This window comes from Hylobates moloch, unplaced genomic scaffold (genome assembly GCF_009828535.3).
Source record: "Hylobates moloch isolate HMO894 unplaced genomic scaffold, HMol_V3 SCAFFOLD_6, whole genome shotgun sequence".
NCBI lineage: Eukaryota > Metazoa > Chordata > Mammalia > Primates > Hylobatidae > Hylobates > Hylobates moloch.
This window is the reverse complement of record NW_026652281.1, coordinates 93,440,216-93,457,369: the sequence shown is the minus strand read 5'-3', so window position 1 is coordinate 93,457,369 and position 17,154 is coordinate 93,440,216. Positions and strand designations below refer to the sequence as shown.

Genomic DNA, 17,154 nt, shown 5'->3' with positions numbered 1-17,154 from the left:
GCAGTTTACATTCCATTTAGGGCTCCTGCCACCCTGATCTTTGTTGACTTTTTCTTGTTTTAAGTATGTAGAACATTAACATGTTCCTGAAGGTCAACACTCTGCAAAATGGGGCATTCAGAAAAACGTCCCAACTCTCCCTGTCCCCATTGCCCCCTGACTGCAACCCCCATTATTACATGACTCGTCGCATCAATTTCTGCCTTTTCTTTCCTCTGCTTACTTTTGCAAAAATAGACAAGTCCACAAACATTTTCTTTTTTTCGTTTTTGAGATGAAGTCTTGTTCTGTAGCCTGGGCTGGAGTGCAGTGGTTAGATCTTGGCTCACTGCAACCTCCACCTCCCGGGTTCAAGCGATTCTCCTGCCTCAGCCTCCTGAGTAGCTGGGATTACAGGCATCCGCCACCATGCCCAGCTAATTTGTGTATTTTTAGTAGAGATGGGGCTTTGCCATGTTGGCCAGGCTTGTCTCGAACTTCTGACCTCAGGTGATCTGTCCGCTTCTGCCTCCCAAAATTCTGAGATTACAGGTGTGAGCCACCACACCCACCCCAAACATTTTCTTATTTCTTCTTCTTTCTTACACAAAATGTGGCATGCTGTAGATTCTTGTACTTTGCTTTGTTTCCGCATGACGACAAAACCCGGAAATCATTGTCTATCAGTGCAGAGTCAGCTTCCTCATTCCTTTCCACAGTGGCAGAACATTCCTGTAAATGGACATTCAGGGTATTTCCACAATTTTGCAATTACAAACAGTGGTGCAACGAATAACCTTGTGCATCTGTATTTTGCATTGTTGGGGAACAGGTCATTCTTTTTAGAAAAGCCAGTTTTTATTTTCAAACCCTTAAGATCAGGTTTCAAATTGAGCGACAGGCAACGTAGTGTGTCAGGAACCCCACAATAGGTCTGGGAGGCTGGCGGGGCTCAGATCCCTTCCATATGAGGTGCTGGCTGTGTGACTTTGAGAAAGTTGTTTAACTTTTCTGGTCTCAGTTGTCTCCTATGTAAAATAAAGGTCATAACCTCTACTTTGCTGCTGTAAACTTTTTTTTTTTTTTTTTTTGAGATGGAGTCTTGCTTTGTCGCCAAGGCTGGAGTGCAGTGGCACAATGCTGGCTCGCTGTAACCTCTGCCTCCTGGGTTCAAGCAATTCGATTCTCCTGCCTCAGCCTCCCCAATAGCTGGGACTACAGGCACGTGCCACCACACCCCGCTAATTTTTGTATTTTAAGTAGAGATGAGGTTTCACCATGTTGACCAGGCTGGTCTGGGATTCCTGACCTCAGGTGATCTGCCCGCTTTGGCCTCCCAAAGTGCTGGGATTACAGGTGTGAGCCACTGTGCCTGGCCTGCTGCTGTGAAAATTAAATAGTGTGCAGGAATGTCTCCGGTGGGGTGCCTGTCATACAAGAGAGCTCAGTGCATGTTAATAATGATCACTTCATGCCGGGCACAGTGGCGCATGATTGTAATCCCAGCACTTTAGGAGGCTGAGGTGGGAGGATCATTTCAGCCCAGATATTTAAGGTTACAATGAGTTATGATCATGCCACTGCACTCCAGCCTGGGTGACAGAGCAAGACCCTGTCTCTAAGATAAATAAGCAATTGTTCCTCTGTAGCCATCAGATTCACCCTATAATTTTTCAATTGGCTAAAACCTTTTTAATCCACATATCTGGGTTTTCCTCCTTGTCTTGTATCACACATTCTTATTTTCCCCTTCATTCTATACAATGACACCATAAATTAACTGCACAGAGAGCTGTCATAACAAAGGGAAGTAACTCACCAGCATCCATTCCTACAGCACAGTGATGTATCGAGTACACAGTGCTGAGTTCTGGGGACAGAGTAGGGACCAAACAAAACTCACATTCTAGTCAGGGAACCGACAATGGAAAGATGAGTGATGATATGATGTGTCTGGCTATGAGGAAACACAAAGCCACGGGAGGAGTGGGAAGTGACAGAGAGCTGCCTGAGATAAGCTGGTTGGGGAAGCTGCTCTGAGCAGGTGGCATTTCAACGAGACCTGCACAAAGCAAAGGAGTGAGCTGGGAGGACTGATGGCTGGGTACAGCATTCTGGGCAGAGGGAACAGCATGTGCAGAGGCCCTGGGGAGGAGCAGGCTTAGTGTGTGGGTGGCACAACAGCAAGAAAATTAGCATAGCTTGGTATGGGATCAGAGGAGTCTAGGGGAAGACATTCGGTCGGACCTCAGAGGAAGATGGGCGCCATGGAGAGTTTTACACAGAGGAGTGACTTGTGCCTTAGGTTTTCACAGCAGCCCTTTGGCAGCTTCGAGGTAAAAGGATGTAGTGTTAATGTCCAAGCATCATGCACACAAGACACTGAGGTCCCCTGGGGAAGGAAGCTGCCCCAAAACTCACCTTACCTGGTTGCTCTCAAGGGACCCACTGGGCCCTTCCAAAACCCCGTCTATCTAAATTTCTCCCAGAAAATCTCCCCACGTTCCCCACCACATCAGTGGTGCGTGCCAGTGCCTCCTCTCCGGAGGGACAGGGAGATAGAGTGGACCCTTGTGATTCATGGACTCCATATTTGCAAAGTCGCCTCCTCACTGAAATGGACTCGTAACGCCAAGATCAATACTAACAGGCTTTTGTGGTCATTCAAGGACATGCCCAGAGCAGCAAAATACTTGAGTCACCCCAAGTGCACGCTCCCCGCTGAAGTCCCAGTTCTGTCTTGTGGTTTTAGCTCTTGTACTGCAAAGACGTGTCTTTTTATGGTCCATTTAATGCCACTCTTTTTTTTTTTTTCATTTTTGTGCTTTTTGTTGGTGATTGCACTGTTTAAAATGGCCCCCCAGCATAGCACTGAAGTGCTGTCTCGTGTTCCTAAGCACAGATGTGCCTTACACAGAAAATATGTGTGTTAGATAAGTTTCATTCGGGCATGAATTACAGTGCTATTGGCTGTGTGTTCAATGTTAATAAAACAACAATCTATATTTAATAAGATGCCTTTAGCTGGCACAGTGGCTCATGCCTGTAGTCCCAGCACTTTGGGAGGCTGAGGCGGGCGGATCACCTGAGGTCAGGAGTTTGAGACCAGCCTGGCCAACATGGTGAAACCCCATCTCTACTAAAACTACAAAAATTAGCCAGGCGCGGTGGTGGGCACCTATAATCCCAGCTACCCAGGAGGCTGAGTAGGGAAAATGGCTTGAACCTGGGAGGCGGAGGTTGCAGTGAGCCAAGATCACACCACTGTACTGCAGCCTGGGCAACAAAGTGAGACTCTGTCTCAAAATAATAATAATAATAATAATAATAATAATAATAATAATAATGTCTTTAAAAAGAAACACACATAAGACAAGTTTGTTACTATTAATTTTAGAGACAGGGTCGTGCTCTTTCACCCAGGCTGGAGTGCAGTGACATGATCATAGCTCATGCAGCCTCGAACTCCTGGGCTCAAGAACCCTCCCCCTTGGCCTTCCAGTGTTCTGGGTCTATGTGTGAGCCACCACGCCTGGCCAAGTTTATGTATTATGGTTGATGAATGTTGTGATGGGAGATCTGTAGGAATCTAGCCTTGTATTTCCCCTAGGAACAATGTTTCCGTATTTGCTAATTCAGTGTTCGCAGAGATCTTATAGGACATAATTACTACAAATCATGAGATTCAACTGCTTATGACTGAAAACTGGTACCAGGTCTTCCCACCCTCTCTTCTTGCCCCCACCCCCACCAGGAGAAGCAAAACTCAGGAAAGCCATGCTTTTAGCTGTTACCCATCCCGCTGAGTGGGTTAGGCAAGAGTTTGGCAAATCAGATGGGACCCCAAAGGCACCTCCCAAGAGCCGTGCAGAGGCCCCCATTCCTGACAGTGCCTGTGCACCTGTGTCCACACTGAGAAGGCTGAAGTGTGGGTGAGAGGCAGCGAGGTGAAGGAATGGGGCTAACAGGCCTCACAGCAACATGGGGGGGCGTGGGAATGGGGGTCCCAGCCATGAGTGGTTGTTTGCTAGCCAGGCCAGCTTGACCAGAGAGGCAGGGGATTGTGTATGAGCTCTGCTCGTCAGGGGAGATACACTGTCTGAGAACCACAGTCCCGGGGACATCTGAGTTGGTGAAGGCCACGTGTGGGATTCTGTCCAAGCTCCCTGCTTTGCAGATGGGGTACCTGGGTCCCCAAAGAAATGAAGTGCTGAGATCTCTGGCTCGACCACTCCAAGAAAGAGGATGAAGAGGTCTTATGTGGGTCACTCGCTCCAGGCTGATTGCTCAATCTCAGTTACAGGGAAGCAGACATCATCAGAAAATGAGGACAAATTTCCCTAATCTGGAAATGCCCCAGAAGCCAGCTCAATGTTTCCAAACAGAGACAGCTATTAGCAATCAGCAAAGGTCCTATAAATAGTTATTTTGTTAGAAAGAAAAAGATAGTTCATTTTCACAGCACCCTCAGCCTTCCTGTGGGCTGTCACATCATGAATTATGGACTCAAATAACATGGGGGACAGTGCCGAGCTGGCGCGTGTCAGAGGCGTCTGGTGAATTATCATGTTTGTGTTCTCCTGGGGGATCTCCAGCTAGAAATGCAAATCTTGGGCAATTAATATCAACATGCACAATTTAAACCCATTGCCTCTGATTAGATAAGCAGCCAGTAATGGCCTCATTCTTAAACAAACAAGTTTTGCTGGAGCCTCGATGAATGAATTTGCCAATTATTGTCTAGGCCTGCTGGTTGCAGGCAGAATTCATTTGTTCTTGAAACAAACTGCTCACCGCATGTTTGTAGTGTGAAAAATTGCCAGTAAAAAGCTAGGGCTCTCTTTGATGGAAAATCTACCCTTATCTAGAGAAACAGGGTGGTACATGCCATTAGATGTGGGTGGCAATTCTGCTTTTGCCACTTCCTGGTAACCTTGGACACGTCACTCCCCCTGCTCTGAGCCTCAATTTCCCCAACTGTCAGAGGCACAATAATCTCAGCCCTTTCCATGTCACAGGGGTATTTGTCAGCGTCCAGGAAGATAATGATGTAATGTTGCTTTGTAATCATTAATATCTGGGGCACTGGGGTCAGAAGTGTGGGTTTGAATTCTAGCTTTGCCACTTCTTAGCTGTGTGGCCTTGGGAAAGTTACTCACCCCCTCTGAACTTCTATACCCTCATTTGGAAATGAGGATGAATAATAAGACCTACTTATGGGGATTGTTGTGAGACTTAAATGAGAGAGTATGTATTAGCATAACAGTATTACCACAAATTTAGCTGTTTAAAATCACACATTTGCGATCTCAGTTTCTGTGGGTTAGAAGTCCGGACATGGCTTAGCTAGGTCCTCTGCAAGATTGTCATCAAGATGTCTTCCAGAGCAGGCTCTCATCTCAAGTCTGGATCGGGGAAGGACCCACTTCCAGGATCACATGGCTGTTGGTGTAATTCAGTTCCTTGGGGTTGTAGGACTGGGGCCCCAGTTCCCACTGGCAATTGGCCAGTGGCTGGCCTCAGGTCCTTGCCATGTGGGCCTTCTCCAACACAGCTGGCTGCTCCCTACATCAAGGCACTGTGGCTCATGCCTGTAATCCCAGCACTTTGCCAGGCCATGGCAGGAGGATTGCTTGAGCCCAGCAGTTCAAGACCAGCCTGAGCAACATAGGGAGACCCCGTCTCTATTACTTAAAATAAAAATCAAATAAAAAATAAATAAAGTCAGCAAGGGAGAGTCCCCTTGAAAGACAGAGATCACAATCCTGTGTGACATATTCCACCAGTGATAGCCCTTGTTGTATTCGATTGTTTAAAAGCAAGACACATACCCCACCCATCCTCAAGGGAAGGGGACCACACAGAGGTGTGAACACCAGGAAGGGGGTAATAGGGGCCATTGAAGGGTGCCTGCAAAGGATGGAGCAGAGGGCCTGGCACATATAGACACTCAATAAATGCTGATAATTGTGATGTTGACGAGGGGGAGGCGACAGTGAAGCAGAAGGAGAAGGAAAGAGCTTTGGTTCCTTTTCCACCTGGGCATCTTATTCCCAGTTCCCCATGTGAAAGTGTCCTTCAGGATTTCCTAAGTCTTCTGCTGGTTAAAAAAAAGAAAGAGGCCAGACGCAGTGCCTCACACCTGTAATTTCAACACTTTGGGAGGCCAAGGCGGGTAGATCGCTTGAGCCCAGGAGTTTGAGACCAGCCTGGGCAACATGGCGAAGCCCTGTCTCTACAAAATGATAAATTGTGGCGGTGCATACCTGTAGTTCCAGCTACTCAGGTGGGAGGATCGCTTGAGCCGTGGAGGTCAAGGCTGCAGTAAGTCATGATCACGCCACTGCACTCCTGCCTGGGTGACACAGCCAGACCCTGTGAGAGAGAGAGACAGAGAGAGAGAGAGAGGAAGAGAAGACGAGAGGGGAGAGAGAAGACAGAAGAGAGAGGAGAGAGAGAGAGAGACAGAAAGGAAGGAAAGAGAAGAATTTCCTAGCTGTGTGACCTCAGACAAGTTATTCAACCTCTCTGAGCGTCACTTTCCTCATCTCTAAGGTACAACAGACAGTAAAACCCACCTCATTACAGTTGTTCTGATCCTTCGATGAGATGCAATGCATAAAGTACTTAACACGACGCTTGGCCCAGGAAAAGCTCTCTACAATCACCAGCCAAAATCACCACCACTACACAGCTCCAGCTTAAAGGAGGCTGCACAAGCGAGCCTTTCTTTTCCCCCAGAGTGCGTCTGTGATGTAAGTGGATGCTGCTTTCTTCCAGGCGCATGCTGAGAAACAACAATAAGCCCAAGGAGGAGAAGAGTGTGCTGATCCTTCCGCCCCGGGCGGGCACCCCAAAGCTCTTCAGCGCTGCCCTCGCTATGACAGGAAAGACGGGTGGCAAGGGGGCAAAAGGCGGCAAACTTGCTCACCTCCGGGCCCGGCTCAAAGAACTGGCTGCGCTGGAGGCGGCTGCAAAGCAGCAAGAGTTGCTGGAACAGGTAATGTGGTTGGGAACCCAGTCACCACGTCCATTTCGGATATATGCCAGGGAGAAGGCCGAGGGGTCTCCAAGAGTGGGCCACACATTTAGTTTTAGGGTCTTCCCCCTCCTTTTACTATCAGTCAGGGCTCATTTGGCTACCAGTGACAGAGTGCAAGCTCAAATTAGCTTGAGAAAAATGGGAATTAGGGGTCAAGTAATCGAAAAGTTCAGGCAAGCCTGGATCCAAAAGCCCGAATGATGCCAGCAGGAAGAGGTTTCCCATTGTGTCATCTCTGCTTTATTCAGTGAGGGTTTTATCTCCAGGCAGGTTCTCAAGAGTTTTAGGATGACACCCTCCTGGCATAGCAACTCCAAAAGAAAGAAAGCACCTCTCTCCCAGGGATTCTAGCAAAAGTTCCAGTCATTGGACAGAATTGGGTCACATGCCAATTCTTGAGCCATTCGGTGTGGTCAGGGCACTATGGTGCTCCAAAGAGGCCTGGGTCACATATCCGCCCCTGGACTGAGAGTAGGCTGGGAGCAGGATCTCTAAAAGGCAGTCTTGATACTGTTGCAGAGGTTAGAGGAGAGGGTGTGAGAAGCAAGTGTCCATCCCCAGAAGACAGTGTGTCCTCATATTTAATACTGTGTCTGTGACAATTTAAGATATTTGGGTCAGGCATGGTAGCTCACACTTGTAATCCCAGCACCTTGGGAGGCCAAGGCAGGAGGATCTCTTCAGGCCAGGATTTCAAGACCAGCCTGGGCAACATAACGAGAACTTGTCTCTACAAATTTTTTCTTTTTTTGTTTTTAATTAGCCAGGCTTAGTGGCACACACCTGTGGTCCTAGCTCCTTGGAAGGCTGAGTTGGGAGCATCACTTGAGCCCAGGAAATCGAGACTGCAGTGAGCTATGATTGCACCACTGCACTCCAGCCTGGGTGACAGAGTGAGACCCTGTCTCAAAAAATGAAAAATAAAAATTTGAAAGTAAAAACCTCTCACACAGGCACAGTGCCAAATATCCCCACCCCCATAAATCTATGGGGGACACTAAAATTAGTTCTGGGACTTTTTTCTGTGACCAAAGCCAAGAACACCAAGTAGAATGATTACACTAATTGTGTCTGTTCACGGCTGTCCTTTAGGAAGGCTGCTGGGGATCTGGAGAGGGCCTGGGGTTAGGCAGACTGGGCTTAACAGTCCACACAGCAGAGTTCAAAGGAGCCCAGTGAACTCAGTCTCAATCCAGCCTGGTGTCAGAGTCCAGGAGACCCATCCAGAGGTTGTTTGACAGCAGAAGTATGGTGAGTGACATCAAAGCCATTTGGGGTGCCAAGATATTCTCCAGATACAGCCACCAATGGCCCCAGACTGAGGAAAGATGTGATGGCCTGGCTCACAAACTGTCAAGGTCAAGGTGGAGCTGGCAAGTGGGGGTCTTCAGTGCTGGCTGCTGTGAGGGCTGACTAGACAGGAACCCCAAGGGTGCCCTCAGTACACCGAGAGCTTCAGCTGGGGTGGGCTTGTGGCTCCTAAGTGGTAGCTCTTCAGCAAGGCAGCTTTAAGATGGGAATTAGATTTGCATGACTGTTGCATTAAAAGGCACTTCCCTTCCAAATCAGCACAACCAGGGCAGAATAGCAGAGTGCAGGGAGCTCTTAACTAGACATTCAGAGACACAAATCCAAATCCCAGCTCCGTCACCCACTAGCTCCATGACCCAGGAAGCCCCTCAAGCTTTCTGAGACTTGGATTACTGAGGGTTGCCTCATGAGGTCGTAAAGATCGAGCAGGATACCTTGGAGGCCTTTTAGAAAAGCAGATTGAACACAGCAAAGCACTTTTCTAACTTCCCATGAGCTGCTGGTTCCAGCCATAGGACCATGCTTCAGGAAGTCCCACAATGCTCACCGTCTGAGCATCCTGCCCTGGAAATGCATTGTCAAGAGTTTAGGGTGGGCCGGGCGCAGGTGGCTCACACCTGTAATCCCAGCACTTTGGGAGGCCAAGGTGAGCAGATCACTTGAGGTCAGGAGTTCAAGACCAGCCTAACCAACATGGTAAAACCCCGTCTCTACTAAAGATACAAAAACGTAGCCAGGCGTGGTGGCACGCACCTGTAATCCCAGCTACTCGGGAGGCTGAGGCAGAAGAATCGCTTGAACCTGGGAGGCAGAGGTTGCAGTGAGCTGAGATCACACCACTGCACTCCATCCTGGGTGGCAGAGCAAGACTCCGTGGAAGGAAGGAAGGAAGGAAGGAAAAAAAACAAACAAAAAATAGAGTTTAGGATGGACAGGGGAGGGTGGGACAGGGGCACCAAAACATAGGGAAACACTGAGACAGAGGGAGAAGCATGTCCCAGTAGAGGCCTTGTGTTCTTGGAGCATTTTGGCTGCCCCCTCTCCATTCCTTTCCTTCAATATCCTACGACTTGAGCAAATGGCGCAGGTCTCTCCGCACAAGGACGTTGACTGCTGTCACTTGAAACTCACAAGCACCACTTCACACAGGTCTTGGGCAGCTGAGGACCACTCTGGTCTCCTCTGGGGGCTGCTCCCTCTCCAGTTTCCTTCCGTGCAGAGATGGGGTCAGGCAGAGTGGGAGTGGCCACAGGTATCCACAAAGACTTGGTTTAATTACCCAGTCCCCTACTGATGCGAAGACCATGGCCATCGTTTGTGGGAAGCAGCACAGGCTGGAGGCTGGAGGTATCCATCAAGTCCCCACACACGGGATCAGCGCAGCCCAGTAGCAGGCGTACCCAGCCGCAGGCGATCCCTGAGGATCTCAACCTTTGAGACCTTCCAGAAAGGGGGCCCAGCCCCAGCAGCCTCTCCCCTCATCACTTTTTACCCTGTTTGCTTGGAGTTTTTCTCATCCACTCCAGGAGTGCCCATCCCTGGTAACAGATGGTTCAGCCTTTGCAGAGGCCTTGCGGGTACTCCCTCAGAGTCACTGCCTGGCTTGCTTCAATAGCTCGTGGGACGGGCCCAGCACTTGAAACAACAGCCTCACCCCAGCTTCCAGCCCCACAGCCTAGATCTAAGACATCCCAAGACTTTCTACGAAATCCAGCCGGGACTTTTAATCTGTACACTTCCCCATAATGTATTTTGTTTCTCCTAAATAACGCCGATGCGGCTCCACCCCACCCACTAGATTTCACCCGCTGTGTGTTCCACTGTCCTCTTTGGGAGTCCAAAAAGGCTGGAACAGGGAGGTGTCCAAGACCCTTCCAAGACCCCTCCGAGAGTCTGTGCCTCACGAGTCACCCTTTCTCGATTCCAGGCCAAGAGCTCGCAAGACGCCAAGGGAGAGGAAGGTTCGGCTGCCCCAGACCAGCGCACGCCCCCAAAGGAGGCCGCTCCCGACCCACCCGCGCCCCGGACGCCCCCCGAGCCCCCGGGGCCTCCACCGCGCTCTCTACCACCTGCCTCCCTTGGGAGGCCAGAGGGAGAGGAGGAGGGGCCGGCCGAGCCCGAGGAGCACTCGGTGAGGATCCGCGTGAGCCCGAGCCCGGAGCCGGAGCCGGGCGAGCAGATCCTGTCGGTGGAGATGCCGGAGGAAAAGGAGGAGAAGGCGGAGTAAGGTGGGGTAAGGCGGCTCCCGCGCGCAGTTCTGGCAGGTGTGCCCCCAGCGCCCCATCTTCCCCCACGGCCCAAGAGGAGATGCTTTTCCGTAGTCGTGGCTTCAGTGGCTGCAGCTCTGACCGCCCCTCCAGCACGCCAGCCCCGACTCAGCTCCTCGCGGGGCTGGGCCTGAGCTCGACAAATTGAATCACGTGTCGGAGTCCCTGAGCTCTATCATTTGAGAGCCCTACCTTTTCCTGACTGTTTCTCTTTTTAAGAACAAAATGATTTTCCACTTTTAAAGTTCATGGGTAGGGGATAAAATGAGGCTCCAATATATGGGAAGCTTTGTTGAAAAAGTAAAGGGTTATTGAATATGTGGGGTTTGCTCTCAGGAATTTGTCTAACACATTTCAAGGATAGAAAATACTTCACGGCAGGGCATGGTGGCTCATGCCTATAATCCTAGCGCTTTGGGAAGCCGAAGCAGGAGGATAACTGGAGGCCAAGAGTTGGAGAGCAGACTGGGCAACATAGCGAGACCCCATCTCAAACAAAAACAAAACAAAAAAAGCAATAGCCAGGCGTGATGGTGTGCACCTGTAGTCCCAGCTACTGGAGAGGTTGAGGCAGGAGGATGGCTTGAGCCCAGGAGTTTCTGGCTGCAGTGAGCTGGACACAGTGAGACCCTGTCTCAAAAAAAACTAAAAGATAGCCCAGCACAGTGGTTCACATCTGCAATCCCAGCAGTTTGGGAAGCTGAGATGGGAGGATTGTTTGAGACCAGGAGTTCAAGATCAGCCTGGGCAACATGTTGAGACCCCAGCTTTACAAAACAGCAGCAGAAACAAAAGCAAACAACAGCAACGTACACAAACAAAAAAACTAAAGAAAGTAGGGCAGCCGAGCGGTTCAGCTGAGAATTGCCATGGTTCTGAGTTGAGCTTGGGATGCTGTTTTCCTTTGCGGGCAATCACAGTAGGGGGCTAGATGCCCATTAAGGTAGTCAGTGCTTATCTTCCCCAGACTCTATTCAATTCCAGTGCAATGCCATTATCTCAGAACAGATAGAAGGGAAATGGACTTACTGGCCAGGGGCTGCTAGCGTTTCTGCCTCTGCCAGGAGGGACGGCCCGGTAGGAGCATCCTCTGCCTGTCATCCTGAGAAACCCCATTCGCCAGCAGGGATCAGTCCATTACTCACTTTTGACACTCTCGCTGTAGAGATGGTGGCAGCAACTTCAATTAATCCTAGAAAATGAAATCTCCCAGCTGATGACAGCACTTACATTCCCTAATGCTTTCCAGATCATGCCATGTTGCTTTTATGATTCAGACAAAAAAAAAAAAAAAAAGAAAAGAAAAAAGGGTCATTCAGGGAATGAATATTTATCAAGAGGATTTTATTTGCATACAGAATGGCTCTTGGGGGAGTGAGTGATTAAAAACAAAATCTAGTATTCTAGTATTAGGCCATTTGTTTCCACCTGCAACAGTGAACATAAAGGACCTGGAATTCCAATAGGTCCTGCCCATTTTATATAAAATTACAGGAAAATGTGAGCTGCTCAGAGGCCTTTGAAGGTTTGCAAATGTCTGTATGTATTTGTCCATCCGCTAAAAACAACATTCATTTCCACTGCGGAAAAATGAAAGAATGTGGGAGTCCCCGGGCTGGTCTAAGCATTTCCAAACCCCAGAGTCAGAAACATATTTGTCTAGTTGATGGCTTGTCACGTGATCCAGGTAATCCTCACATTGAATATAGTGATGATTGACCTTATTATTTTACCTTTTTTTTTTTTAAAAAAAGCTTTTAAAATGTATTTTAATAGACAATAACACATTTACATGAGTACAAAAGGACATCCAATAAAAATTCTTCATCCTACCCCAGTACCCAGCTTCCTTGGTTCCCTCTCTGGAAGCAACCACTGTTAACAGTTTCTCCTGTATCATTCCAGAGTTATTTTATGCTTATACAAGGAAATATGTAACTGCTTCTTCTCTTCCTTTTAAATTTTAACACAAGTGGTAACACAGAGCCACTGTTATTTTTCACTTAATTTACTTTGGAGATTGTTCCCTATCCTTAAAGAGCATGCTTATTTTTTCATGACGGCAATCTGGTTTGTTGTATGGATGTATGACAACATTTAAATGATTCTCCCATTGATGGGCATTTGCGTTGTTTCCAATCTTATGCTGTTAAAAATAATGCTGCAATAAAACAATCTTGTGCAGACATCATTTCACTGGTAAACATTTTTTAAATGGGGGAACTCTGCGAGTTTAGGCAGTTATTTTTCCTTTGTCTCCATTTACTATTTGTATATTGTACCACATAGTCTAAGATCGAAGCATAGAGAATGCTTCCACCATTAGCAAGTATTTCAGATATGCTAATAAACACACAGCTTTTCAGTAAATGGCAAAATGCTTCAACAGCACCTTATCTGTGAGATCCTATTTTATAAGGAATCTTTTTATACGAATGTACTTATTCTTTTAGATATCAGTTCTTGAATGTATACTCCTTATGATATAAAGCAAGAGATTCTTGAGGTTCCCAAGAATTGTCCTGGAAAGAAAATTGATTTTGAAATGAGATTAGCAGCGTTTTAATTTCACTGAGATAACTCCTTTAACTGAGCACTTTCACAAAACTTAGATATTAAATAAATTGAATTTGAGGCTGGCATTCTTCTCCAAATTGAATTGGACTGGTTGTTTGCTGAGGTATGAATGGAACAGCCCAGAAGTATTGTAATTCTGTAGCTGAAACAGGATGCTTATTTATGTATGTTCAGTCTCTACTCATTTAAAATGTCTCAGCATTTCCTGCATTTAGATAGAAAATAGTCAATTATTTTTTTAACTACATAAATATTTTAAATAGAATGAAAACCAAGAAGCTGTTTCAAATTTTATTATCAAAGTGTGTTCAGCTACCTGGAATATCTTAGTCTGTTTTCTTAGTAAACAGGAACACTTTATTTACACCCTGCCTTTCATATTACAATGCATTTAATTAAAGTATTTAGACAAATGTTCCTGGCTTGTGGATTCATTTCAGAAATCAGCCATGGGTGACAGACACCTTTGTGAGAAAAACTAAGTAAATTTCCTGGCCCAGGCACTCTAGCAAATGTCCTACGGACATCCCTGTGGCTCTAACCCATCCTGTATTCGTATTGCTGGAATGATATTCTTATCAAACCTCTATGGCCACTTTGGGAAGCTGAGGTGGGAGGATTGCTTGAGCCCAGGAGTTCAAGACCAGCCTGGGCAACATAGTAAGTCTCCTTCTCTATTAAAAGAAAAAATAGGCTGGGTGCAGTGGCTCACGTCTGAAATCCCAGCATTTTGGGAGGCTGAGGCAGGCAGATCACCTGAGGTCAGGAGTTCAAGACCAGACTGGCCAACATGGTGAAACCCCGTCTCTACTAAAAATACAAAAAAATTAGCCGGGTGTGGTGGTGGATGTCTGTAATCCCAGCTACTTGGGAGGCTGAGGCAGGAGAATCACTGGAACCCGGGAGGCAGAGGCTGCAGTGAGCCGAGATCGTGCCACTGCACTCCAGCCTGGGTGACAGAGCACAACTCCGTCAAAAAAAAAAAAAAAAAAAAAAAAAATAGGGCCAGGCATGGTGGCTCATGCCTGTAATCCCAGCGCTTTGGAAGCCGAGATGGGTGGATTACCTGAGGTCAGGAGTTCGAGACCAGCCTGGTCAACATGATGAAACCCCATCACTACTAAAAATACAAAAATTAGCCAGGTATGGTGGCTCACACCTGTCGTCCCAGCTACTCAGGAGGCTGAGGCAGGAGAATTGCTTGAACCCGGGAAGCAGAGGTTGTAGATCATGCCACTGCACTCCAGCCTGGGCAACAGAGTGAGACTCAATCTCAAAAAAAAGACAAAAAAGAAAGAAAGAAAGAAAAACAACAACAACAACAACAACAAACCAAAAAACTTCATGGCCTTTAGGACTCTAAGCCCTTCAAGTTAAAAGCCCCTTTATGTCTGTGTCATCTCATCTATTATAAGACAACTTCTTACAATTTCCCCAGCCCTGTTAGATTTGTTCAATGACACACAGTGCTGATAAACATGGATGCAAGGATTCAGACTGCCTGGCTTCCAATCCCAGTTTGATCATATACCATGGATGATCATGGACCTCTCTGAGCCCCAGTGACCTCATCTATAAGATGGATATAATACTTTAAGTCACACAGGGCCACTGTGATGATTAAGTAATAGACTGAAATTGCCAAGTTTGAATGGGCATAAGGAATAAAACTAACTCACCATCCCCCTTACTCTGATAGTTGGAGTAGACTGGAAGCCTCCGGATAGCTCTGTCTTCTCGGAACCCTGCCTCTGCCTAGGGTTATACACACAGAGGGCTTTGATCACCTCTTTTCTTGACCCTTTAACAGTGTTTGTACAAAGGGCTGGACACATGTTAATTATAACAATATAAACCTCAGCTTTCCTTACCATCAATTAATGATTTAACCCAATTTTATAACAAAACAGACCCCGAAACACCCCAGCAAGGCTTACTCTCCTTGGGGCAATCACTCCAGTTCTGGGCTAGGCCCAGGGCTGGCTTCATGGGCTTGTGACCTGTGCAGTCACACAGGACTCTGTGTCCAGAAGGGCTCTGTGCTTGAAATTCTTAACTTTTGAACCATGGGTCCTGCATTTTATTTGCACTGGTTCCCACAAATGATATAACCTGTCCTGGCTAGGTTGCGATACTCTCCAATATTTGAAATGACCAGTGGTTGAAGGAGGTAAAGATGTCTTTTCTGCACTCAGCTTCTGTCTCTCTTCTTCTAGCCCCAGAATTCTGCTTCCCCTTTTGGAAGATTATGTTTCAATCATGCATGGTGACTCCAACACGGTGACCTAAGCCAGGCCCATTGATTCTCTTTGCTGGGAAGGTGAATCTTAGAAGATGGCCCACTTTTTCCTTGCTAACAAAGCCCTGATTTAGCTTTGGGCAGCAGCATGCCCATCCCCAGGAGATGACGCCCCTGGTATAAGCCAATCACTGCTCTCTGTTCTTTTTTGCCAAATTCTTGCCTTTCCAGCCTTTTTTGTAGCTAGGTGTGACCCAGTTCCAACCAATGAATTAATCAGGTATGGAAAGCGCTCTGTTGCTGTTGTCCTTCTCTTCTTCTGTTTGGGATACTGAAGTGAGAATGTATTTGGAGCTGCAGCAGCCATCTCATGACCGAAGAGCCAAAAATTGGAGAGATGCAGCCTGTGACATGTTTGGGCTGCCAAATCAACCCTGAAACCATGCGTGTTCAGACTACTCATTATATGAGATAATGAAATATCTTTATTATTTAAAGCCATTCCTAGGGTCTCTGTTACCTGCAGCTGAAAATATCCTGATGTAGGAGCAGTGAAATGGGCTAGGCATGGTGGCTCATGCCTATAATTTCAGCACTTTGGGAGGGTGAGGCAGAAGGATCACTTAAGCTCAGGAGTTTGAGGCCAGCCTGGGTAACATAGCAAGACCCCGTCTCTACAAAAAAAAAAAAAAATTAAAAAAAATAGCTGGGCATGGTGGCACACTCTTCTAGTCCCAGTTACTTGGGAGGCTGAGGCAGGAGAATTGCTTCAGCTCAGGAGTTTGAGGCTGTAGTGAACTATGATTATACCACTGCACTCCAGCCTAGGTGACAGAGTCAGACCCTGTCTCTAAAAAAAGGCCAGGTGCGGCTGGGCATGGTAGCTCATGCCTGTAGTCCCAGCACTTTGGGAGGCTGAGACAGGTGGATCACAAGGTCAGGAGATCGAGACCATCCTGACCAACATGGTGAAACCCCACCTCTACTAAAATACAAAAAAATTACCCAGGCGTGGTGGTGCATGCCTGTAGTCCCAGCTACTTGAGAGGCTGAGGCAGGGGAATCACTTGAACCTGGAAGGCAGAGGTTGCAGTGAGCAGAGATGGCACCACTGCACTCCAGCCTGGTGACAGAGCAAGACTCTGTCAAGACAAAAACAAAAACAAAAACAAAAACAAAAACAAAAACAAAACAAAACAAAAAGTCCAGGTGTGGTGGCTCCCACCTGTAATTCCAACACTTTGGGAGGCCAAGGTGGACAGATGGCTTGAGCCCAGCAGTTCAACACCAGCCTAGGCAACAAGGCGAAACCCTGTCTCTACAAAAAATACAAAAATTAGCCAGACTTTATGGTGCTCCCAGCTACTAGGGAGGCTGAGGTGAGAGGATTGCTTGACCCAAAGAGACAGAGGCTGCAGTGAGCCATGAGCCGTAAGTGTGTCACTGCACTCCAGCTTGGGTGACAGAGTGAGACCCCGTCTCAAACATAGATACATTAAAAACAATTTTTTAAAAAATTATCTTTAAAAATTTAAAAGGAGCAATGAAATGGAGAAGGAAAGGAAGAAAATGAGGCCGGGTGCAGTGGCTCATGCCTGTAATTCTAGCACTTTGGGAGACTGAGGCTGGTCTTGAACTCCTAATCACCTGAGGTCAGGAGTTTGAGATCAGCCTGGCTAACATGGTGAATACTCGTCTCTACTTTGTTTGTAGTTTTTTTTTTTTTTTTTTTTTTTTTT

The 17,154-nt window shown here is 47.3% G+C and overlaps 1 protein-coding gene across 1 annotated transcript in view; it reads left to right on the top strand.

Moving 5' to 3' along the window:
• Nucleotides 1-10,559, top strand: part of CNGB1 (cyclic nucleotide gated channel subunit beta 1) — an 86,799-nt gene extending 76,240 nt beyond the window's left edge. Inside the window, exons 32-33 of the mRNA XM_058440294.1 lie at nt 6,760-6,979; nt 10,260-10,559. Of these exons, the coding sequence (XP_058296277.1) occupies nt 6,760-6,979; nt 10,260-10,559 (520 nt within the window). The remainder of the gene's footprint in view (nt 1-6,759; nt 6,980-10,259) is intronic.
• Nucleotides 10,560-17,154: the final 6,595 nt, after the last annotated feature.